Below are 23,970 nucleotides of genomic sequence, written 5' to 3' on the forward strand. Positions count from 1 at the left end.
GGAGAGCTTGGGGGTGAGCTGAACGGAATTCCCACGTGGGAAAACCCCACCTCTCTCCCTGCTAACACCAGGACCGTCTCAAAATGCCTGGTGTGCGATTCCAATGGCCATCCATCACCACGGGGCTGCAGGAGAGCTGCAGAGGGATGGGGACACGGGCTGGAGGGGCAGGACACAGGGAATGGCTCCCAGTGCCAGGGGCAGGGTTAGGGCAAGGGGACAAGCATCAGGAAGGTTTTATTCACAGCAGTGAGTGGATATCGGCAGGGGCTGCCCAGGGAGGCTGGGAGTGCCCATCCCAGGAGGCGCCCAAGGAATTCCTGGAGGTGGCACTCAGGGCTCCGGGCTGGGGACAGGGTGTGGATGGGGCACAGCTGGCACTGGATGGGCCGGGAGGGATTTTCCAGCCCCAGCGGTTCTGTGGTCCTGTTAGACGGGATGTTGTTAACCAGCGCCTTTTCCCGGCACGGGCCACCAGCTGCGCCTGCCCCGGGGTCGCTGGCCGTGTCCCGGGCCAGGCTGCGCGGAGCACCCCGGGTGGCGGAAGGTGTCCGTGCCCCGGCAGCTCGGGCCGGGCCGGGCCGGTCCCGCCGCACGCCCCGTGGTCACTGCCGGTCACTGTCCATCCCTGCCGGTCACCGCCGGTCACTCCCGGCCCCTGTCGGTCAGTCCCTGTCGGTCCCTGCCGGTCACTCCCTGTCGGTCACTCCCCACTGGTCACTCCCGGTCACTCCCGGTCCCTGTCGGCCACTCCCGGCCCCTGTCGGGTCCCGGTTCCTGTCGGTCACTCCCCACTGGTCACTCCCTGTCGGTCACTCCCGGCCCCTGTCGGCCACTCCCTGTCGGTCACTCCCCCCCACTGGTCACTCCCCACCGGTCACTCCCGGTCCCTCTCGGTCACTCCCCACCGGTCACTCCCTGTCGGTCACTCCTTGTCGGTCACTCCCGGCCCCTCTCGGTCCCTCCCCACTGGTCACTCCCGGTCCCTCTCGGTCACTCCCCACCGGTCACTCCCGGTCCCTCTCGGTCCCTCCCCACTGGTCACTCTCGGTCCCTCTCGGTCACTCCCGGTCCCTCTCGGTCACTCCCCACTGGTCACTCCCGGTCCCTCTCGGTCACTCCCTCTCGGTCACTCCCGGTCGCTCTCGGTCCCTCCCCACCGGTCACTCTCGGCCCCGCCCCCCCCGGTTCCATCCGGGCATTTCCCTGCCCGCCAAAACCCCCGCGCGCGCGCTCCCGCGGCCCCGCCCCGCCGCTCGCCGCCCGCCAATCACCGCCAGGGAGGCGGAGCGCGAGCCCCGGCCCCGCCCCCCTCAGCCACCAATGGCCGCGCGGGGCGGGGGCGGGGCCGGCGCGCGCGGCGCGTGCGCGAGTCCCTGGCGACGGGGCGGGCCCGGCTGAGAGCGGGACGGGGCGCGGGGGTACGCGGGGATAGGCGGGAATACACGGGAATACACGGGGACACCGGGACACACCGGGACACACCGGGGACACAGGGACACACCGGGACATTGGGCCACGGCGGCCCCGTCCCGCCCCGCCGCCATGGAGCACGGCCAGCAGCAGCAGCAGCAGGAGGCGGAGGAGCGCGTTCAGGTGAGCAGGGCTTCGGGCGGGCGGGAGCAGCCGCTCACCGTCCGGAGCGGTTCTGTGTGTGTGTGCGTGTCCCTGTGTGTGTCCCTGTGTGTCCGCGTGTGTCCCTGTGTGTCCGCGTGTGTCCCTGTGTGTGTGCGTGTCCCTGTGTGTGTCCCTGTGTGTCCGCGTGTGTCCCTGTGTCCGCGTCTGTCTGTGTGTCCCTGTGTGTGTGCGCCTGTGTCCGCGTGTGTCCCTGTATCTGTTTGTGTGTCTCTGTGTCTCTGCGTGTATGTGTCCGTGTGTCCCTGTGTCCCTCTGTGTCTCTGTGTGTATGTGTCCCTTTGTCCCTGTTTGTGTGTGTCCCTATGTCCCCGGTGTCCCTCTGTGTGTGTGGGTGCGGGCACTCCTGCTCCTTACCCCCTGGCACTGCTGTCCCGGTGTCCCTCTGTGTGTGTGTCTCTGTGTGTGCGGGCACTCCTGCTCCTTACCCCCTGGCACTGCTGTCCCGGTGTCCCTCTGTGTGTGTGTCTCTGTGTGTGCGGGCACTCCTGCTCCTTACCCCCTGGCGCTGGCACAGCGGTCCCTGTGTCTCCCGTGTCCCGTGAAAGGCTTTGAGCAGTCCCTGCTCCCCGAGTTGGCCCGAGCCCTTCTGGGCACCCTGCTCCCTCTCCATGCTCTGTGTGCCCTGGAGAAGGGTGGCAGTGACTTTGGGCTCCTCGGTCCCTCTCGATGGTTAATGATCGTGCCCTGGAGAAGGGTGGCAGTGACTCTGCGCTCCTCCTCCTCTCCCGGTGGAAGGCTGTGTGTTCTTTTGTTGTGCTAACGATGGTTAGTGATTGTGAATTACTCTCTTCTCCTCGGGCCCTGCAGTCAGGGGGGTGCAGCTGCCTGAGTCACTGACCACGGAGGGGCTGGACTCATGGAAGCACAGCATGGACTCATGGAAGCACAGCATGGTTTGGCTTGGAAGGGACCTTAAAAATCACCCAGTGCCCCCCCCTGCCGTGGCAGGGACACCTTCCACCATCCCAGGCTGCTCCAGCCCCAGTGTCCAGCCTGGCCTTGGCGCTGCCAGGGATCCAGGGGATCCACAGCTGCTCTGGGAATTCCAGCCCAGGACCTTGCACCCTCCCAGGGAAGGATTTATTCCCAATATCCCGGCTAAATCTCTCAGCTTTCAATTTAAAGCCGTTCTCCCTTGTCCTTCCAGTATCTGCCAGTGTAGAAAGTTGTTGTTCTTTTTTGAAAGCCACCTCTAAGTGCTGGCGGGTGCTGGAGATCTCCCTGGAGCTTTCTTTTCTCCATGGAGGGCTCATACACAGCTCAGAGCGCCTGGCTGTGCTCATATCCCTGCTGGACACTGGGAGGAGATCCCTGGAGCTGGAGCCCCGTCACACCCGTGCAGGAATCAGTGTCCAGCTGAGCTGGCACCTGGAGAGAGCACTGGGCAGCTTCTGGCACCTGGGGACAGCTGTCCCCCTGTTCCCAGAGGGAAATGTCCCAAGGTGGTGACGGCTCCAGAGGCAGGAGGGAGCTCGCAGGAGCAGCAGCCACGGGGAGAGCAGAGGCAGGTGCCTTATCAGCTTTTAGGAGCACTCCCTGGGAGGAAGGACAGGCTGGTGCAGCTTCAGCCTGCCCGGGACAGGTAATCAAAGCTGGGACAAAGGATGGAAACAGCCATGGGGATAATTAGGGCACCCTAGTGGCAGGTCTGGCTGTGATGGGCAGGGGAACTCAGCGCAGCAATTCCATAAACATAACATTCCATAGTGCAATTTCCACAGACATGCAGAGGGACCTTCCCGGCGTGTTTTCAGGAAGGATAGCTTGCCCCAGGGCAGCAGGGCTGGATCTCGCACTGCTGCTTGTTCTTACGTGGATTGAGATAGGAATGCCATCCCTTTGAGTGCTGATCTGGGTGAGTTTCCCAGCCCCTTTGAGTCCAGGCTGGGATGCTGCAAAGCAGTGAATTTCCCTCCTGTTTCTCGTGCCACCCCCGTTCTGCTCAGCGCTTCCTTTGGGTCCCTTTTGGGTGTCAGGCCTTGCTGTTTCCTGGTGGCCGTTGCTTTCCCCTCTGTTTGTGTTGCCCTGGGCTGTGAGTGCTGCTCTGACAACCCGAGCTGAGCGCTGGGAATCCCAGCTGGAGCTGAGCCCAGCTCCGTGCTGCTGCTCCCCTGGCGCTGCAGGTGCAGACACCGCAGCCAGGAGCAGCTTCTGCTGCCCCAGGAGTGCCCAGGCACCTTTGCTGTTCCATTCTGAGATGGTTTGAGCTCATTTCAGCAGACCTGTGCTGTGTCCTGTCCCATTCTGAGATGATTTCAGCTCATTTCAGCAGACCTGTGCTGTGTCCTGTTCCATTCTGAGGTGATTTCAGCAGATCTCTGCTGTGTCCTGTCTCATTCTGGGATGATTTCAGCAGACCTCTGCTGTGTCCTGTTCCATTCTGAGATGATTTCAGCTCATTTCAGCAGACCTCTGCTGAGTCCTGTCCCATTCTGGGATGATTTCAGCTCATTTCAGCAGACCTGTGCTGTGTCCTGTTCCATTCTGAGGTGATTTCAGCAGATCTCTGCTGTGTCCTGTCCCATTCTGAGATGATTTCACCTCATTTCAGCAGACCTCTGCTGTGTCCTGTTCCATTCTGGGATGATTTCAACTCATTTCAGCAGACCTCTGCTGTGTCCTGTCCCATTCTGAGATGATTTCACCTCATTTCAGCAGACCTCTGCTGTGTCCTGTCCCATTCTGAGATGGTTTCAGCTCATTTCAGCAGATCTCTGCTGTGTCCTCCTGTTCCATTCTGAGATGATTTCAGCAGATCTCTGCTGCATCCTGTCCCATTCTGGGATGATTTCAGCTCATTTCAGCAGACCTCTGCTGTGTCCTGTTCCATTCTGGGATGATTTCAGCTCATTTCAGCAGACCTCTGCTGTGTCCTGTCCCATTCTGGGATGGTTTCAGCTCATTTCAGCAGACCTCTGCTGTGTCCTGTCCCATTCTGAGATGATTTCAGCTCATTTCAGCAGACCTCTGCTGTGTCCTGTTCCATTCTGGGATGATTTCAGCTCGTTTCAGCAGATCTCTGCTGTGTCCTGTCCCATTCTGAGATGATTTCAGCTCGTTTCAGCAGATCTCTGCTGTGTCCTGTCCCATTCTGGGATGATTTCAGCAGATCTCTGCTGTGTCCTGTCCCATTCTGGGATGATTTCAGCAGATCTCTGCTGTGTCCTGTCCCATTCTGGGATGATTTCAGCAGATCTCTGCTGTGTCCTGTTCCATTCTGGGATGATTTCAGCTCATTTCAGCAGATCTCTGCTGTGTCCTGTTCCATTCTGAGATGATTTCAGCAGACCTCTGCTGTGTCCTGTCCCATTCTGGGATGATTTCAGCTCATTTCAGCAGATCTCTGCTGTGTCCTGTTCCATTCTGGGATGATTTCAGCTCATTTCAGCAGATCTCTGCTGTGTCCTGTTCCATTCTGGGATGATTTCAGCTCATTTCAGCAGACCTCTGCTGTGTCCTGTTCCATTCTGGGATGATTTCAGCTCATTTCAGCAGATCTCTGCTGTGTCCTGTTCCATTCTGGGATGATTTCAGCTCATTTCAGCAGATCTCTGCTGTGTCCTGTTCCATTCTGAGATGGTTTCAGCTCATTTCAGGAAATCACCTCTGTTGTGGCTTCCAGCAGGCAGGGCTGGAGTTTCCCAGGGGTATCCGAGGGATCGAGCCCAGCAGGAGCAGGAGTCGCTGTGCTGCTGTGCCCTGCTCGCCCGTGCTGGCCTCTCTGGTGGCTTGTCACACCTCGGGACAGAAACCAGCGCAGGTTTGCAGCGGACTGGGGTTCAAATTGACTTAAAACCCCTTCTGTTCAGCACTTCCCTCGGGTTTCTGCTCGCTGAGGAGAGGCTGGGGGTGATGTCCCAGTTCACGGTCATTTAAAGGTGTTGTGGCATCAGAGGAATTCTGTAACCCACAGAACGAGCTTACTGCTGTCTGTGCCACTTGTAGCTTTAGCAACTCCGTCCATTTCCCCTTTCCGTTCACTTTTGAGGATCATTTAAGCCCTGCCCCACCAAGTTTTGGATTCTACATTTAGCTAAACTCGAGTGTGACAGGTGAGACCCAGAAGGATCAGGTTTCTGGTGTTCATCCTTAAGTGCTGCAAGGTGATGGCAGAATGTCTGTAATTCCTTGAAATTCTGCTCCCTGCCTTTTCTCTTTTAGAGGTGAGTAGGAATAGCAGACTAAGGTACCTGCTGACAGAGTGTCATGGTTTAATTAACCCATGACACAGAGGTACCTTTGATTTCAGTGGTGGAAAAGGTACAGGAATGAGCGTTTTCCTAAAAACTGGAGGACAGTGGGGTGCAAAGTGCAGCTCTTGTATGATTTAAATAAATAATAAATGGAAAATCGGGGGATAGTCAGTGCTTTTTCAGTGGCCCAGAGCTGAGGATGTGAAGGAGTGGTAGCTTCTCGTTCAGAAATTAAATGTTAAATGTGTTGGAGGTGGGATTTGGGCTGCAGGCAGTTAAGGGGGCTTTGCACAGGAATGGAGATCTGATGGCAAAGCTACCCTGGGTGACTCTGGATTTTCTTTGCAGTGAGGCAGGAAGAGGCTGATGTTGGAGGGAAGTTCTGGGTTTGGTTATCAGCCGTGGGTGCTGCAGCACTGTGAGCTCTTGTCTTGGTTTGGAAGGACAGGGAAAGCCAGAGCCTCCCTGGGAATGGAGAATGGAAACCCCTTTCCCTCCAAATTATTATAATTTTGCAATTAGGGGCTCTCAGGCAGAGATATGGGAAATAGGAGTAACAGTTCTTTACTAGGAATATTATAAATAAAAAATACCAATGTAGTAGTACAAAAAACAAGCAAGGAAGCCAACAAGGATCCTGGAAAAGCCCTGTCAGGGTCAGGGATCCGAGCTGGCACCCTGTGCTCAGGGTGCTGGGAGCAGCCCAGATAAATCCTCCTGCAGTAACAGCTGTGGTTCTGGGGAGTGGAGATGGTCCTGTGGAAAATCCAGTGCTGGTGAGATGGGTCCGGTCTTCCTGCGGGGATCCCGTGGAAAACCCGGATCCCTCGTGTCCTTCAGTGCCAGTTTTTATCCAGCTGGGAGCAGCTGGCTCCTCCCCAGTGTGTGCAGCATCTCCCGGTGGGTGATGGAATGTGTCCTGGCACTGGTGGGCACTGATGGGCCGTTATCAGGAGATGTCCCCGGGAGGGTGGAGGGTGGTGACAGAGACAACAAACACGGCCCCACCTGGGTTTGATGGCTGGGACATTATCAGAAGATATCCTTCTCCTTCCCCCCCAGGAAGGAGGGTAACACCTCTCCCAAAAACCAGCTTTCAGCAGATGGAACAGAATGCACATTTTTAGGTTGTGTAATCCAACACAGCTCTGCTGTGTGCTTTCATTTGGAACCTGGGCTCCCTTTCCCACAAGAGGCTGAAGCATCTGATCTTTCAAGGTCCCTTCTGAGCTGCTCCCTGAAACCCAAATGAATCAGTTCAGAATTAACAGAAAGAGCAATCCAGCTTCAGCTGGGCAGAAGCAAGATAACCCCAGAGTGCTTCGAAATGTTCCTCCCTGCCCTGAGTGCAGGAGAAGAGTTTGGGGGTGAGAGAGTACCTGGGGAGCTGGAGGCTCAGGAGAGGAGCTGCTGGGATAAACTGGGCAGAGCCCAGGGCTGGACAGGGACAGGGAGAGAGCCCAGGGCTGGACAGGGACAGAGCGGGACAGGGACAGAGCCCAGGGCTGGACAGGGACAGGGACAGAGCCCAGGGCTGGACAGGGACAGAGCCCAGGGCTGGACAGGGACACAGCTCAGGGCTGGACAGGAGCAGAGCCCGGAGCCGGACAGGGACAGAGCCCAGGGCTGGACAGGGACAGAGCCCAGGGCTGGACAGGGACAGAGCCCAGGGCTGGACAGGGACAGAGCCCAGAGCCGGACAGGGACAGAGCCCAGGGCTGGACAGGGACAGAGCACAGAGCCGGACAGGGACAGAGCCCAGGGCTGGACAGGGACAGAGCCCAGAGCCGGACAGGGACAGAGCCCAGGGCTGGACAGGGACAGAGCCCAGAGCCGGACAGGGACAGAGCCCAGGGCTGGACAGGGACAGAGCCCAGAGCCGGACAGGGACAGAGCCCAGGGCTGGACAGGGACAGAGCCCAGGGCGGGACAGGGACAGAGCCCAGAGCCCAGGGCTGCACAGGGACAGAGCCCAGAGCCCAGGGCTGCACAGGGACAGAGCCCAGAGCCCAGGGCTGCACAGGGACAGGGACAGAGCCCAGGGCTGGACAGGGACAGGGACAGGGACAGAGCCCAGGGCTGGACAGAGACAGGGACAGAGCCCAGGGCTGGACAGAGACAGAGCCCAGGGCTGAACAGGGACAGGGACAGAGCTGAACAGGGACAGGGACAGAGCCCAGGGCTGAACAGGGACAGGGACAGAGCTGGACAGGGACAGAGCCCAGGGCTGCACAGGGACAGGGACAGGGAGCCCAGGGCTGCACAGGGACAGGGACAGAGCCCAGGGCTGCACAGGGACAGGGACAGAGCTGCACAGGGACAGGGACAGAGCCCAGGGCTGGACAGGGACAGGGACAGAGCTGAACAGGGACAGGGACACAGCCCAGGGCTGGACAGGGACAGAGCCCAGAGCTGCACAGGGACAGAGTCCAGAGCCCAGAGCTGCACAGGGACACAACTGTTCTCCTTGGAGCTTTGCTTTCCTGGCACAAACAGGAGCCTTGGTCTCAGGGCAGCAGGGTTGAGTCTCCCCCTTGGTTTTGGCCACTCCATGAATCTGTTGGTGTCAGGAACCCGATAACTTCTGTTCCTGTGGGGTCCCAAACCATGCGCTGGCAGTCCCTCGGGGGCAGTGACGTTGTGGGAACATCCATGTTCACCTTCCTGGGATTCTGGCAGCACTCCCTGGCAGTTTGTTGTGTCAGGAGCCGCAGCTGCCATCTGCTGTGCCGGGTCTCATCTCCTGTGGACCTGGAAAGCGCAGAGGTCGCTGCACGCAGAAAGCAGTTCAGAATTCACCAGATGTGCTGTGGGTGTGTGTCACCGAGACACACAGAGCAGTCACACGCAGAGAAGAGATTTTCGCAGAGCTTCTTCTGATCCAGCTCCCAGCTGAAAGAGCGGAGAGAAGAGGAGACCCCTTTGTTTATTTTTTACTTTTTATACATTTGTGGGTCTAGCAGAAGATTGGCTTTTTGGGGTTTCCACCCCTCAGCCTCAGTGGCCAGACCAATTGTCAGTTCCAACTGTTTTCAGGTTAGAAATGTGCAAACAAAGGACAGAGAATGAAAAACAAAGGATTTGTTTATGTTACATCTGTGAGAAAGGTAGAAAACTGCTCTTAATATTGTACAATAACTAAAAAGATCTGACTCCATTTAAGAAAATCAAAAGGCTCAGAAAAGCCAGGGTAACGTGTGCCTTCGTGGCAGGACGGAAGGGTTTGGGTGTGCAAAGCGCTGCTGTCACACCAGTCCTGGCTGGAGACACGAGCCACAGCTCCAAGGATTTGTGTTTCTCATACCCAGCAGCGCCAAAGCACTGTTACATTTCTCTGACTCTTTGGAACCTGCATTATTTGTTGGCACGTTCACAGATGAACCTCTGGTGCTGAGCTGTGTGCAGACAGTGGGAATTTTAATTCATTTCAGCAGCTGGGCTTAAATGCTAATGATTTTTATTTAATTTGTGCCACTGGGCTTCTGGCCAAAAAAAAAAAAAAAAAAGATGTTAGAGTTGATTCTTTGGTTTAATGAGGCTTTGATTTTTTTATGAACATTTTTTTGCACATGTAACAGGGTCGATGTGGACTATAAAGCTGTAAATGGATGAATGACACATGAAATTGTCGGGTTGTTGTGGATTGCAGTCGCATCTGCTGGCGCTGAGGGAATTGTCCGTCTGTGCGTGTTCTCTGAGGAGCTTTTGCTGGAGCTGCTCTGCTTTTCCTCCTGCTCATTCCGGGCTGGAAGCTGCTCCTGGAGGAGCAGGTTGGAGTCAGACAGCGTCACCCACCTCCGTGTGTCTGCCGGGGGATTCCTGCAGCCCCGGGGCGCAGCAGCTGATCCCTGGTTTTTCCAGGTGAATCCCTGTTTTTTCAGGTGAATCCCTGTTTTTCTGGGTGAATCCCTGTGTGGATCTCTGGTTTTCCATGTGGATCCCTGTTTCTCCAGGTGCAATCTCTGGTTTTCCATGTGGATCCCTGTTTCTCCCGGTGCAATCCCTGGTTTCCCAAGTGGATCCCTGTTTCTCCAGGTGCAATCCTTGTTTTTCCAAGTGGATCCCTGTTTCTCCAGGTGCAGTCCCTGGTTTCCCAAGTGGATCCCTGTTTCTCCCGGTGCAATCCCTGGTTTCCCAAGTGGATCCCTGTTTCTCCCGGTGCAATCCCTGGTTTCCCAAGTGGATCCCTGTTTCTCCTGGTGCAGTCCCTGTTTCTCCAGGTGCAATCCCTGGTTTCCCAAGTGGATCCCTGTTTCTCCCGGTGCAATCCCTGGTTTCCCAAGTGGATCCCTGTTTCTCCTGGTGCAGTCCCTGTTTCTCCAGGTGCAATCCCTGGTTTCCCAAGTGGATCCCTGTTTCTCCAGGTGCAGTCCCTGGTTTCCCAAGTGGATCCCTGTTTCTCCAGGTGCAGTCCCTGTTTGTCCAGGTGCAATCCTTGTTTTTCCAAGCGGATCCCTGTTTCTCCAGGTGCAGTCCCTGGTTTCCCAAGCGGATCCCTGGTTTCCCAGGTGGATCCCTGTTTATCCAGGTGCAGTCCCTGTTTGTCCAGGTGCAATCCTTGTTTTTCCGTGTGGATCCCTGTTTCTCCAGGAGCATTCCCGTGTGTCCCTGCCCTGCAGCAGTGGCTGCTGACTCCCAGTGGCACCGGGCTCTCACTGCACTGCAGGCCGGGGCAGGCTGGAATTCACTCAGCTCCTATGTGCGACAGCTTTTAGTTTTAAACCACTGCCACGGTCAGTTTGAACATTCAATAATGCACAAACGTAAACCAGAGCAGCTTTAAACGACTGCCATGGTCAGTTTGAACATTCAATAATGCACAAACACAGAGCAGAGCAACTTTAAACGACTGCCACGGTCAGTTTGAACATAGAATAATGCACAAACACAAACTGGAGCAGCTTTAAACCACTGCCACGGTCAGTTTGAACATAGAATAATGCACAAACACAAACCAGAGCAGCTTTAAACGACTGCCACGGTCAGTTTGAACATAGAATAATGCACAAATATAAAACAAAACAGCTTTAAACGATTGCCACGGTCAGTTTGAACATAGAATAATGCACAAACACAAACTGGAGCAGCTTTAAACCACTGCCACGGTCAGTTTGAACATTCAGTAATGCACAAACACAAACCAGAGCAGCTTTAAACGACTGCCACGGTCAGTTTGAACATTCAATAATGCACAAACGTAAACCAGAGCAGATTTAAACCACTGCCACGGTCAGTTTGAACATTCAATAATGCACAAATGCAAACCAGAGCAGGTTTAAACGACTGCCACGGTCAGTTTGAACATTCAATAATGCACAAATATAAAACAGAACAGCTTTAAACGACTGCCACGGTCAGTTTGAACATTCAATAATGCACAAACACAGAGCAGAGCCTTTTTGAGCGTCCCACATAAACATCAGGGCTAGAGGTTGTGCCAGGGGAGGTTTAGATGGATATTAAGGAAAATGTCCAATGTCAATCCCAGGAAGATTGACAGCGTGGGACAGGCTGCACAGGGAGCGCTGGAATCCCTGGAGGTGTTCAATACACGTGTGGTTCAGTGGTGGCTCTGGCAGTGCTGGGTTGTGGTGGGGCGCCGTGTGTTGGGAGAGATGGGAGAGCGTTGGGAGAAATGGGAGCGTGTCTGGAGAAATGGGAGAGCGTTGGAGAAATGGGAGAGCATTGGAGAAATGGGAGAGAGCGTTGGAGAAAGGGGAGAGGATCAGGAGAAATGGGAGCGTGTCTGGAGAAATGGGAGAGCATTGGAGAAATGGGAGAGCATTGGAGAAATGGGAGAGCGTTTGGAGAAATGGGAGAGAGCGTTGGAGAAATGGGAGAGCGTTGGAGAAATGGGAGAGCGTTGGAGAAATGGGAGAGCGTTGGAGAAATGGGAGAGCGTTTGGAGAAATGGAAGAGCGTCAGGGGAAATGGGAGAGAGCGTTTGGAGAAATGGGAGAGAGCGTTGGAGAAATGGGAGAGCATTGGAGAAATGGGAGAGAGCGTTGGAGAAATGGGAGAGAGCGTTGGAGAAATGGGAGAGCGTTGGAGAAATGGGAGAGCATTGGAGAAATGGGAGAGCATTGGAGAAATGGGAGAGGATCAGGAGAAATGGGAGAGCATTGGAGAAATGGGAGAGAGCGTTGGAGAAATGGGAGAGAGCGTTGGAGAAATGGGAGAGCGTTGGAGAAATGGGAGAGCATTGGAGAAATGGGAGAGCATTGGAGAAATGGGAGAGGATCAGGAGAAATGGGAGAGCATTGGAGAAATGGGAGAGAGCGTTGGAGAAATGGGAGAGAGCGTTGGAGAAATGGGAGAGCGTTGGAGAAATGGGAGAGAGCGTTGGAGAAATGGGAGAGAGCGTTGGAGAAATGGGAGAGCGTTGGAGAAATGGGAGAGAGCGTTGGAGAAATGGGAGAGAGCGTTGGAGAAATGGGAGAGAGCGTTGGAGAAATGGGAGAGAGCGTTGGAGAAATGGGAGAGAGCGTTGGAGAAATGGGAGAGAGCGTTGGAGAAATGGGAGAGCGTTGGAGAAATGGGAGAGAGCGTTGGAAAAATGGGAGAGCGTTGGAAAAATGGGAGAGCGTTGGGAGAAATGGGAGAGAGCGTTGGGGGAAATGGGAGAGCGTTGGGGGAAATGGGAGAGAGCGTTGGAGAAATGGGAGAGCCTTTGGAGAAATGGGAGAGCGTTTGGAGAAATGGGAGAGCATTGGAGAAATGGGAGAGGATCAGGAGAAATGGGAGCGTGACTGGAGGAATGGCAGAGCGTTGGAGAAATGGGAGAGCGTTGGAGAAATGGGAGAGGATCAGGAGAAATGGGAGAGCATTGGAGAAATGGGAGAGCCGTTGGAGAAATGGGAGAGCATTGGAGAAATGGGAGAGCATTTGGAGAAATGGGAGAGCGTCGGGGGAAATGGGAGAGAGCGTTGGAGAAATGGGAGAGCATTGGAGAAATGGGAGAGCGTTGGAGAAATGGGAGAGCATTGGAGAAATGGGAGAGCGTTGGAGAAATGGGAGAGAGCATTGGAGAAATGGGAGAGCGTTGGGGGAAATGGGAGAGAGCGTTTGGAGAAATGGGAGAGCATTGGAGAAATGGGAGAGCGTTGGAGAAATGGGAGAGCATTTGGAGAAATGGGAGAGGATCAGGAGAAATGGGAGAGCGTTGGAGAAATGGGAGAGCATTGGAGAAATGGGAGAGCGTTGGGAGAAATGGGAGAGCGTTGGAGAAATGGAAGAGAGCGTTTGGAGAAATGGGAGAGCGTTGGAGAAATGGGAGAGCATTTGGAGAAATCAGGGTGCATTTGGAGAAATCAGGGCACGTTTCTGATGTCCTGGGGAGAGCAGATAGCTGCCATTAGTCATCCAGGGAGATCCCTTTCCCTCATCTCCCTGGATTTTTACTTTCTTCTCCTGCATGCAGTTGTTGGGTATTTTCTGTGGGGCAGAATAACACAAGGAGAGCTCACCTGGATGTTGAAAGCGGTCCAGCAGTGGGTAACATCGATTTCTCTGTCCCTGAACTGCAGCAGGGGTTCAGAGCTGCTGTTCCAGCTTTTTAATTCACGGCGCTGTGTGCTGTGGGGGCGGCTGTAGTTGTGCAGCTTTATTTCTGTCTTTACCCCTCGTTATGGATTTAGCAGCAGAACCCCGTGTATTGAACTTCACGAAGGAAAACGTCGTTCAGTTTTCTTCATTTGACTGAAATCGCACGGGAGCCCTCGGGGATGATCGCACCCATTTAGTAAATCTCCTGCTGCCTGCGCACGTTCTGTGCCCTGGTACACCCGGTGCTGACGTGGGGCAATTTCTTCCCGGGGTCCTTTCCTCGGTGGCGCTCTCTGGAGCAGGGATTGGAGCTGGAGCGATGCAGCGGAGCGCGCTGCTGCCCGCTCGCCCCGCTGCAGCCGCTCCCCTGCAGCGGAGGGGTGTCTTGGTTTGAAAAGACAGGTGTCTGCTAGGGAGAGGCAGGCCTCTCCAGGAAAGGAGGAATTCAAATCCTTCCCTCCATGTTATTATAATTTGGAAGATTAAAAAAAAAAACTTTTCAGTCAGAGCTATGGGGAAAAGGAATAACAGTCCTTTACTAGTAAATATAACAGGACAGACAAACAACAACAGCAATTATAACAATAGTAGAACAGAACCAAGAACCCCGAGGGCACACGGTGGAAGCTCCGGCGCTGATGGCTGGAAGCCGGGCGCGGTGGACTGTCCTCCGCAGGCACGGGGTGTCCTCGGCAGGCAGAGGTGGCAGTGCCGGAGAAGCCGCAGCGGTGGGACCCGGGCTCACCCAAAATCCAGCAGGACAGCGAAGAAACTCCGAATTCCTGGGCACTCCAACAGATGGTAGAATTCCCAGGACCAGACTCCTCCGTTAACCGTGGAATCCAGCAGCCAGCAGTCCCCGATCCGTGCTCCCCGGAAGACTGAGAGCCGTGAGCCCACCACCCTCAGCTCTCCGGGAGCTTTCTCCCTCCCCCAAAACTGAGTGATCAGCTTCCTTTGTCCAGGTTAAGCACTCTCTAACTATCAGCATTTAGTCTCCTAGCAACTTGGGGGGGGAAAATATTCTACAGGAAACGTAACCCTCAACAAGGGGTCACGCACTGGGGTTTATCCTTGATAACCCCGTCCCTGTCCCTCCTGCCTGGAGGGGATGTGTTACCCTGGTTTTTCTGAGCTTTTTATAGCCTTTTGAATTTTCACAAAATGGAGTCAGATCTTTAGTTACTGCACAACATTAAGAGCAGTTTTCTACCTTTTTCCCGCAGATGTAACATAAACAAATCCTTTGGTTTTCATTCTCTGTCCTTTGTTTGCACATTTCTAACCTGAAAACAATTTTAACTGACAGCTGGTTTGACCATTCGGCTGGGGGGTGAGAACTCCAAGAAGCCAATCCACAGCCAGACCCACAAATGGATAAAAAGTAAGAAATAAACAAAGAGGCTCTCTCTCCGCCCCGGACTCAGCTTTGAGCTGGCACGGAGGAACCTCTGCCCTGCGAAACCTCTCTCCGTGTGACTGCTTTGCGAATCACGGTAATAGGGATGGGCTCTTGTTACCCTGGTTTTTCTGAGTTTTTCTGAGCCTTTTGATTTTCTTAAATGGAGTCAGATCTTTTTAGTTATTGTACAATATTAAGAGCAGTTTTCTACCTTTTTCCCACAGGTGTAACATAAACAAATCCTTTGTTTTTCATTCTCTGTCCTTTGTTTGCACATTTCTAACCTGAAAACAATTGTAACTGACAATTGGTCTGGCCGCTGAGGCTGAGGGGTGGAAACCCCAAAAAGCCAATCTTCTGCTGGACCCACAAATGGATAAAAAGTAAAAAATAAACAAAGGGGCTCTCTTCTCTCCGCTCTCTCAGCTGGGAGCTGGGATCGGAAGGACCTCTGTGAAAATCTCTTGTCTGCGTGTGACTGCTCTGTGTGTCTCGGTGACAGGCTCTCCCTGAGCTCGTGCTGCAGTGCCCATCGCTGCAGGTGTCCCAGGTGGCACTGGAGGTGGCACTCAGGGCTCCGGGCCGGGCACAAGGTGGGGACCGGGCACAGCTGGGACTCCACGGGCTGGGAGAGCTTTTCCAGCCTCAGGGATTCCAGGATTCTCTGACTTCGGTGTCCCGAGCGTGGTTGGCTTTGGATCCTTGGCAGAGCATCGCGTCTGGGTGAATGCACTCGTGTGAAACTCGGCCTTTTGCTTCCTTTGAAGGGAGTTTTGAAAGAGTGAACTCCAGAGGAGTCTTGGCTTTTTCCTGGGGTGATTTTATGGAGTGTGTTGGTGCTGCAGAATCCCAGAATGGGTTGGGTGGAAGGGACCTCAACAGCCACCCGGTGCCAGGCCTGCCCTGGCAGGGTGTGGTGGGAAAAGCGTGGCTGGGTGCTGATTTTCCAGGATTGCTGCCTTCCTGGGGGAACCCGTCACTGCTGCTGATGTTTTCTTTCACGTGCAGTTTTGGGGTGCAATGCTACAGGTGTTTTCTGTGGACTGTGGCACGGGGGAGAATCCCTGACTGATTATAAATATATTCCTTTCTCCTCATCTCCCTTCCACCACCCACCCCCAAACCAAACGAAACCAAACCCTCTGTCAGCCCCCAGGAGCATTGCAGGCAGTTCTGGAGTTTAGGGGCATTTGGATAAGCGATGGTGACGAGCTGAGGTGGAAAGGGGAATTAACAGACCTGGGTGGGATTGGAGCGTTCTGTGGTATTCCCTGTCACCCTACGTGTTTTCTCCTTCCTGAAACAAAACAAGCAGGATGTTCCCTGCCTAGATCTGTGAGGTGCACGCTGCAAACCCTTCTGGATTGTGTTTGAACAGGAACTAACTGCATAAATCCCTGTGCCTGCAGTTGTGTGCAGACCCTTCCATGATCGCGGGGCTTCAGCAGCGCCGTGCCAGCGACAGCCCCTGCTGAGATCGGATCCTGCAGCTGCAGGAATGACCTGACTGTGGTTTTAGGGGTTTTATTCCATCATCAGTGTCCTGGAAGGGTGAGAGGCAGGAGATGTAGAACTCCACGCCCTTCTGTCAGAAGCCAGTCTGTTTCTCTGTTAGAATCCTTATAAATGTTCGTCAGCCCATCAGCTTTAACCACACACCGCTGCCAATACCTCTGACACCAATCGCCGATTGTTTTACCCCACAATTCATCCTTCACTGTTCTAATTCTCCAAAATATCTGGAGATATTCCCAAAGCCGTCGTTCGAAACTCGTCTCCAGCTCAGTTTCTCCCTCGACATCTTCTCTATCTCGCCTGTTCTCTGTTCTGGCTCGGCACACCTCATCTCAGAGTTTGCACACAGGTGTGCAGGGCTGCCTGAGCCTTCTGCCGGGCTTTGAGAATCCTCCACGAGCCCATTTCTCACATCTCCCCCTCTTTCTGGAGCTGTAAAATCTCCTTTGGTGGCCTTGTTCATCGTTTGCTGCACGCAGTGAGGCGCACAGGGCGCCGTCACCGATGCTGCCACTACAGCCACCAATAAATACGTTTTGCAAAGCTCCTTTAGCCGAGGTGCAAAGTTCCATCCTCTGCAAATCCATCTCTGAGGCGCCCGGAGCTGCTCTGGTGCTGCCTCATCCCTCTCCCTGCTCGTCCTGCCGCTGCGGCCGCGGAGCCTCTGGAGCTCTGCGCAGGGGTTCGCTGTGGGGAGAGGCGCTCGTTGATTTAATTAGCGTTTCCTCAGCACTCCCTCCTGGAGAAATCTGCCTTCCACGTTCTGGTGGGAGCTCAGTGGCTTTGGGAAACCAAAGCAAAGGGAGCGTTTGGGGAAGAAATTGCCTTAAAGTGGAAGCTGAGCTCTTTATTCTTCTGTAATCTCCTTTGGTCCCCGTTTGCCCAAGACTTGTTCCAGTGAAATTCCCTCTCCCAGGAATATTCTTGCGGTTGAATAGTGAATTGTCGCTAGTGCTTTTTCATTCTATAATGAAATATTTTGGTAAAAGGTTAAAATATGACTCCGTGGGCAGAAGAAACCTGGGGTTTGTGATATTTTACAGCACCAGGTGCATTGAACCATGCAGAGAAAGGCACAAGGGAGATGGGTGAAGATTCCTTTCTGATGGCTGTAGCTTCTTTTTTTTTAGATGTCACGTGTTGAAAAACAAAAAAACTGCGTGAGTAAATGGTGGAGAGTGAACTCACCTTGCTGAGGTTCCAGCAGGGATGAGCAGCTTTGTGATAGGTTTTGAAACATTTCAGCTTTTCTCCACGTGCCCCCAGCTTTGTGGTGCCCAGGGAGGAAGCAGAATCGGGGTGACAGCTTGGGGAATATTCACATGGCAGGAGAGCCGAGTTTGAATTTCCCTTCCCTTGGAGCAGCTCCGTGTTCTGGGCTTTCCTCATTCACTCTGGGAGGTCCTTGCTGTCTGTGACCCTTTGTTGCTGCTGTCCCTGATGCTCTCCAGGGCCTGTCTCCGGGTGTTTTAGGCTGGCAGCTCCGCTCCTGCAGCATTCCCGTGTCCCAGAGCTGCTGCTCCCCAGGGAGAATCCCGTGTGAGAGTCTGGGTGGGAACAGCTCTCGGTGTCCTGGGGCACGGGGGCTGGAGAGAAGGAATTTCCCTTTCCCCTGGTAGCTGGTGGGGAGGAGGTGTTCCAGCTGCTTTTCCAGGCAGGAATCCACTTCCACTTCGCTTCCTGCCCTCAGAGTGTGGCAGATGTCGCCACATTATGATGGAGAAATCAGCCTGGGCTTGCTTGGGGATATTTGCATGAGATGCCTTTTAAAATATAGTTTGAAACATTAATATTAGCTTTAAATCCTGCTTTAATGGAATAATAAATGAACATTAAATTTAGGAAAAGCTGCTGGAAACCCCGGCAAGCAGTGGGTGTAAACCAGGCAGGATCAGTGCCGGGAGCTGACCCTGACCGAGGTGCTGAATTTCCAGGTTTTTATACCAGCACTGAGCTTCACGTGGATTTGGGAATGGGAAATTGGTGTCCCTCACCGGGGATCGGCTGCTGTGCCCAGAGTGATGCTGGCAGGTTTTTGGGAGCTGAAGCTGGGGAGGAGTTTAGGGATGCAGTTCAGTCCCAGCCCAGGATGTGGGGTGCAGAGCTCTGGATGCAGTTAATCGCTGCCCAGGATGTGGGGTGCAGAGCTCTGGATGCAGTTAATCCCTGCCCAGGATGTGGGGTGCAGAGCTCTGGATGCAGTTCAGTCCCTGCCCAGGATGTGGGGTGCAGAGCTCTGGATACAGTTCAGTCTCTGCCCAGGATGTGGGGTGCAGAGCTCTGGATGCAGTTAATCCCTGCCCAGGATGTGGGGTGCAGAGCCCTGGATGCAGTTAATCCCTGCCCAGGATGTGGGGTGCAGAGCTCTGGATGCAGTTAATCCCTGCCCAGGATGTGGGGTGCAGAGCCCTGGATGCAGTTAATCCCTGCCCAGGATGTGGGGTGCAGAGCCCTGGATGCAGTTAATCCCTGCCCAGGATGTGGGGTGCAGAGCTCTGGATGCAGTTAATCCCTGCCCAGGATGTGGGGTGCAGAGCCCTGGATGCAGTTAATCCCTGCCCAGGATGTGGGGTGCAGAGCCCTGGATGCAGTTAATCCCTGCCCAGGATGTGGGGTGCAGAGCTCTGGATGCAGTTAATCCCTGCCCAGGATGTGGGGTGCAGAGCTCTGGATGCAGTTAATCCCTGCCCAGGATGTGGGGTGCAGAGCCCTGGATGCAGTTAATCCCTGCCCAGGATGTGGGGTGCAGAGCCCTGGATGCAGTTAATCCCTGCCCAGGATGTGGGGTGCAGAGCTCTGGATGCAGTTAATCCCTGCCCAGGATGTGGGGTGCAGAGCCCTGGATGCAGTTAATCCCTGCCCAGGATGTGGGGTGCAGAGCCCTGGATGCAGTTAATCCCTGCCCAGGATGTGGGGTGCAGAGCTCTGGATGCAGTTAATCCCTGCCCAGGATGTGGGGTGCAGAGCCCTGGATGCAGTTAATCCCTGCCCAGGATGTGGGGTGCAGAGCCCTGGATGCAGTTAATCCCTGCCCAGGATGTGGGGTGCAGAGCTCTGGATGCAGTTAATCCCTGCCCAGGATGTGGGGTGCAGAGCCCTGGATGCAGTTAATCCCTGCCCAGGATGTGGGGTGCAGAGCTCTGGATGCAGTTAATCCCTGCCCAGGATGTGGGGTGCAGAGCCCTGGATGCAGTTAATCCCTGCCCAGGATGTGGGGTGCAGAGCTCTGGATGCAGTTAATCCCTGCCCAGGATGTGGGGTGCAGAGCCCAGCTGCCCCCCGTGGGCACGGCCACGGTGTTCTGTGGGTTTTGTTGTGCGTGGGGCAGAGCGGCACACGCTGGGGTACAGAGCCACCACCTGGGGGTCCCGGCAGGGAATGGTCCCTCCGGCCACTGCCACCACCTCCTGCGCTGCGAGGGGCGAGGGGCCGCAGCACCGGGGCCCGGGAGCGCTGGGGTGTCCCTGGGAGCGCTGGGGTGTCACTGGGGTGTCCCTGGGGTGTCACTGGGGTGTCCCTGGGAGCACTGGGGTGTCACTGGGGTGTCCCTGGGGTGTCCCTGGGGTGTCACTGGGGTGTCACTGGGGTGTCCCTGGGAGCGCTGGGGTGTCACTGGGGTGTCCCTGGGGTGTCCCTGGGAGCGCTGGGGTGTCACTGGGGTGTCCCTGGGGTGTCCCTGGGGTGTCACTGGGGTGTCACTGGGGTGTCCCTGGGAGCGCTGGGGTGTCACTGGGGTGTCCCTGGGGTGTCCCTGGGAGCACTGGGGTATCCCTGGGGTGTCCCTGGGAGCGCTGGGGTGTCCCTGGGGTGTCACTGGGGTATCACTGGGGTGTCCCCGGGGTGTCCCTGGGGTGTCCCTGGGGTGTCACTGGGGTATCACTGGGGTGTCCCTGGGAGCGCTGGGGTGTTGCTGGGGTGTCCCTGGGAGCACTGGGGCGTCCCTGGGAGCGCTGGGGTGTCCCTGGGGTGTCACTGGGGTGTCCCTGGGGTGTCTCTGGGAGCACTGGGATGTCCCTGGGTGTGCTGGGGTGTCCCTGGGAGCACTGGGGTGTCCCTGGGGTGTCCCTGGGCGTGCTGGGGTGTCCCTGGGGTGTCACTGGGGTGTCCCTGGGAGTGCTGGGGTGTCACTGGGAGCGCTGGGATGTCCCTGGGGTGTCACTAGGAACAGTGAGGTGTTCCTGGGATCAATGGGGTGTCCCTGGGGTGTCCCTGGGGTGTCCCTGGGATCAATGGGGTGTTCCTGGGAGCAGTGGGCTGTCCCTGGGATGTCCCTGGGAGCAGTGAGGTGTCCCTCAGATGTCCCTGGGATCAGTGGGCTGTCCCTAGTGTGTCCCTGGGATCAATGGGATGTCCCTGAGATGTTCCTGGGATCAATGGGGTATCCCTGGGATGTACCTGGGGTACAATGGGGTGTCTGTGGGAAGAGTGGGGTGTCTCTGGGATCAGTGGGCTGTCCCTGGGGTGTCCCTGGGAGCAGTGGGGTATCCCTGGGGTGTCCCTGGGGTGTTCCTGGGGTGTCCCTGGGATCAATGGGATGTCCCTGAGGTGTTCCTGGGATCAATGGGGTATCCCTGGGATGTACCTGGGGTACAATGGGGTGTCCGTGGGAAGAGTGGGGTGTCTCTGGGATCAGTGGGCTGTCCCTTGGGTGTTCCTGGGAGCAGTGGGGTATCCCTGGGGTGTCCCTGGGATCAGTGGGGTGTCCCTTGGGTGTCCCTGGGAGCAGTGGGGTATCCCTGGGGTGTCCCTGGGATCAGTGGGGTATCCCTGGGATGTCCCTGGGATCATCCAGCCCTCAGGAAACTGCTGCTGCCAGTGTGCTGAGCTGGTCTGGCTCGGGGTGAGGGTTAATTAGGTGATTGCAATTAGCAGGAGGTGCTTTACGTGGCATCCGGACCTTGCGCTGTGCTCGGTCGCAGCAGATCTGCTGGATGTGCTGCCAAATGGCAGATTTGGCTCTGAGGATTCCCTCAGCTCAAAAGGCTGAGCCTTATCAGCCTGGTCTAATTTAAAAAAAATGGATTTCCAAATGGTTTTGTAAAGATCCTGGCTCATACAGCAAAATGCTGCTGTGGAGAGGAGCTTTAACACCTCGGTGGTGTCTCCAAAGGCTGAAGAGCTCCAGCTGGGCTTTCACTGGGAGACTTCCCTACTTTGATTAATGCCTCGTGGTTCTTTCACCTTCCAAGCTGGGTATCTGTATGGGAAATAGAATTTTCCCTGCTTTTATTAATGCCTCGTGGTTCTTTTGCATCCCAGGCTGAGTATTTATATGAGAAATAGAATTTTCCCTGCTTTTATTAATGCCTCATGGTTCTTTTGCATCCCAAGCTGGGTTATCTGTATGGGAAATAGAATTTTCCCTGTTTTTATTAATGAATCATGGTTCTTTCACATCCCAGGCTGAGTATCTGTATGGGAAATACAACTTTCCCCTGCTTTTATTAATGCCTCATGGTTCTTTCACTGTCCAAGCTGGGTGTCTGTATGAGAATCACAGGCGAGGAGCAGCAGTTGCTCTGTCTCACTGTGGTGATGCTGCAGTGGTGCTGTGGCGATGTTTCTGGTGATGCTGTGGTGATGTTTCTGGTGATGCTGTGGTGATGTTTCTGCTGAAGCCGTGGTGAAGCCGTGGTGATGCTGCAGTGGTGCTGTGGCAATGTTTCTGGTGATGCTGTGGTGATGTTTCTGGTGAAGCCGTGGCGATGTTTCTGGTGAAGCCGTGGTGAAGTTGCAGTGATGCTGTGGTGATGTTTCTGGTGAAGCTGTGGTGATGTTTCTGGTGAAGCTGTGATGATGTTTCTGGTGAAGCTGTGGCGATGTTTCTGGTGAAGCCGTGGCGATGTTTCTGGTGATGCTGTGGTGATGTTTCTGGTGAAGCTGTGGTGATGTTTCTGGTGAAGCTGTGGTGATGTTTCTGGTGAAGCCGTGGCGATGTTTCTGGTGATGCTGTGGTGATGTTTCTGGTGAAGCTGTGGTGAAGCTGTGGTGTGGTGAAGCTATGGTGAAGTTGCAGTGAAGCCGTGGCGATGTTTCTGCTGAAGCCGCGGTGACGCCGCAGCCGCGTTTCCTCCCGCAGGACACGGAGCCGTGGTTCCAGCTGGCAGCGGCGGCGGAGAGCGGCTGTTCCAGCGCTGCCCTGCGCACAGAGCCGGGCCCGAGCTGCGCCTCCAGGGACCTGTGGGAGTTCCCCGCGCTGGAGGAAGGGCTGCTGCCCTCGGCGGAGGCGTCTCCTGGAGCTCCAGCCCCCGTGTCCCCGCTGGGTACGTTCAGTGACTGCTGCACCGTCCGTGTTCCGCTGCCGCTCCCTCGCCTGGGGCTGAGCAGTGAGGCTCACGCCGTGTGTTCGCTGTGGTTCTGTTCTCAAAGCCCCCCTCGAGGGGAGGTGAAGGGTTTGTGGGGTTCCCTGCATCTCCCTTTGTCCCAGGTACAGCTTCGCTCTCGTTTTCCCGTGAAATTAAGGATACAGCTGAGTGCAGCTTCCAGCCCTGGCGGTGCCCAGGCCCGGGCTGGAGCAGCCTGGGGCAGTGGAAATGCCCCTGCCCATGGCAGGGGAGGAATGAAACACCTTTAAAATCCATTGCACTGCTTTAATTGCTGTTATTGTGGCACCCCTGGGGTTTGGATGCGGTTCCTGCCGCTGGGACTTTGCAGTTCTGACACAGCTGCAGCCAGGTTCGCTGCCTCTGTTGCTCCTTTTCACACCTGACCCCAGCAGCTCAGTCAGAGGTGGCTTTGGGAGGTTCCAAGGCCTGATTTCACCTCTGTGCTTGCTCGGTTCCACTCACTGTCACCCTGGGTCAGAGTATCCCGGGGAGGCTCCCCCTCTCTGGAAGCACGGCTGTGAAATGCTGTTCCTGTGCCCAGGGTGGTTCTTCCTGCGCTGACCCCCCTGCAGAGCCGAGAGCTCCCCTGCCCGTGAGGGAATTCCTGTCGGGAATTTCACCGAGCAGGCCGTGGCTGCAGCTGCTGGGCGAAGGTGCCTCCGAAGCCCTGTCCCCACACCAGCGGTGTCCCCTCGCAAACAAACAAAGTTATTGAGAGGCAAATCACCTAACTGTGGTATTTTAAAATGAACCTTCTGTGCCCGTAGTTAGCTCGGCTGTGCAATTTGCCATTTCCTGGGTGTTGCTGCTTTTTGGGGTTCTCTGTGGAGGTTAAAACTCCCCTTAAAGGCACGGAGTTGAACCTGCCTTGGGAATTGTCTCCTAGCAGCTCCCGAGGGGGTCGTGAATTTGACTTTTCTTTTTTTAACGTGAACTCTCGGTGATTTTCATCAGCTCTTGAGGTGATTTTGATGAGGCCTTGCTCCATCCTCTGTGAGGGAGCCTGTAGGAGGAGAAGGGACATCTCGGGTGGGCTCTGGTTCATCCCAAACCCTCCCAGCCGTCCCTGGTGGCGTTTGCTGCGAGGGTTAAATGGGCTTTTGGTTGAGGAGGTTTCTGTTTGAGCCTCTTGGCCGGTTGTTTCACAGGGGAGGCGGTGAGAGGAGCGAGCTGCTGCTGTGTGCAAGGGCACAGGAGGCTGCTGGGGCTGAGCTGTGAGCTGCTCTGCCTTTGGAAGCGCCTGGGAGACGGTTCCGAGGAGTTGTTCTCCTTCCCGAGGCGAAAGCTGCTCCTGGGTGTGTCACAGCCGGGTCTGCAGGTGGTTCAAAGCTGTGTGTGCACCACGGGGAGT

General features: G+C 55.4%; 1 protein-coding gene across 1 annotated transcript in view; it reads left to right on the top strand.

Moving 5' to 3' along the window:
• Window positions 1–1,476: 1,476 nt before the first annotated feature.
• Window positions 1,477–23,970, top strand: part of ALMS1 (ALMS1 centrosome and basal body associated protein) — a 60,500-nt gene continuing 38,006 nt past the window's right edge. The window contains exons 1-2 of the mRNA XM_058420620.1: window positions 1,477–1,596; window positions 22,373–22,556. Of these exons, the coding sequence (XP_058276603.1) occupies window positions 1,546–1,596; window positions 22,373–22,556 (235 nt within the window). The 5' untranslated portion in view covers window positions 1,477–1,545. The remainder of the gene's footprint in view (window positions 1,597–22,372; window positions 22,557–23,970) is intronic.

Source organism: Hirundo rustica, chromosome 5, assembly GCF_015227805.2.
Source record: "Hirundo rustica isolate bHirRus1 chromosome 5, bHirRus1.pri.v3, whole genome shotgun sequence".
Taxonomy (NCBI): Eukaryota; Metazoa; Chordata; class Aves; order Passeriformes; family Hirundinidae; genus Hirundo; species Hirundo rustica.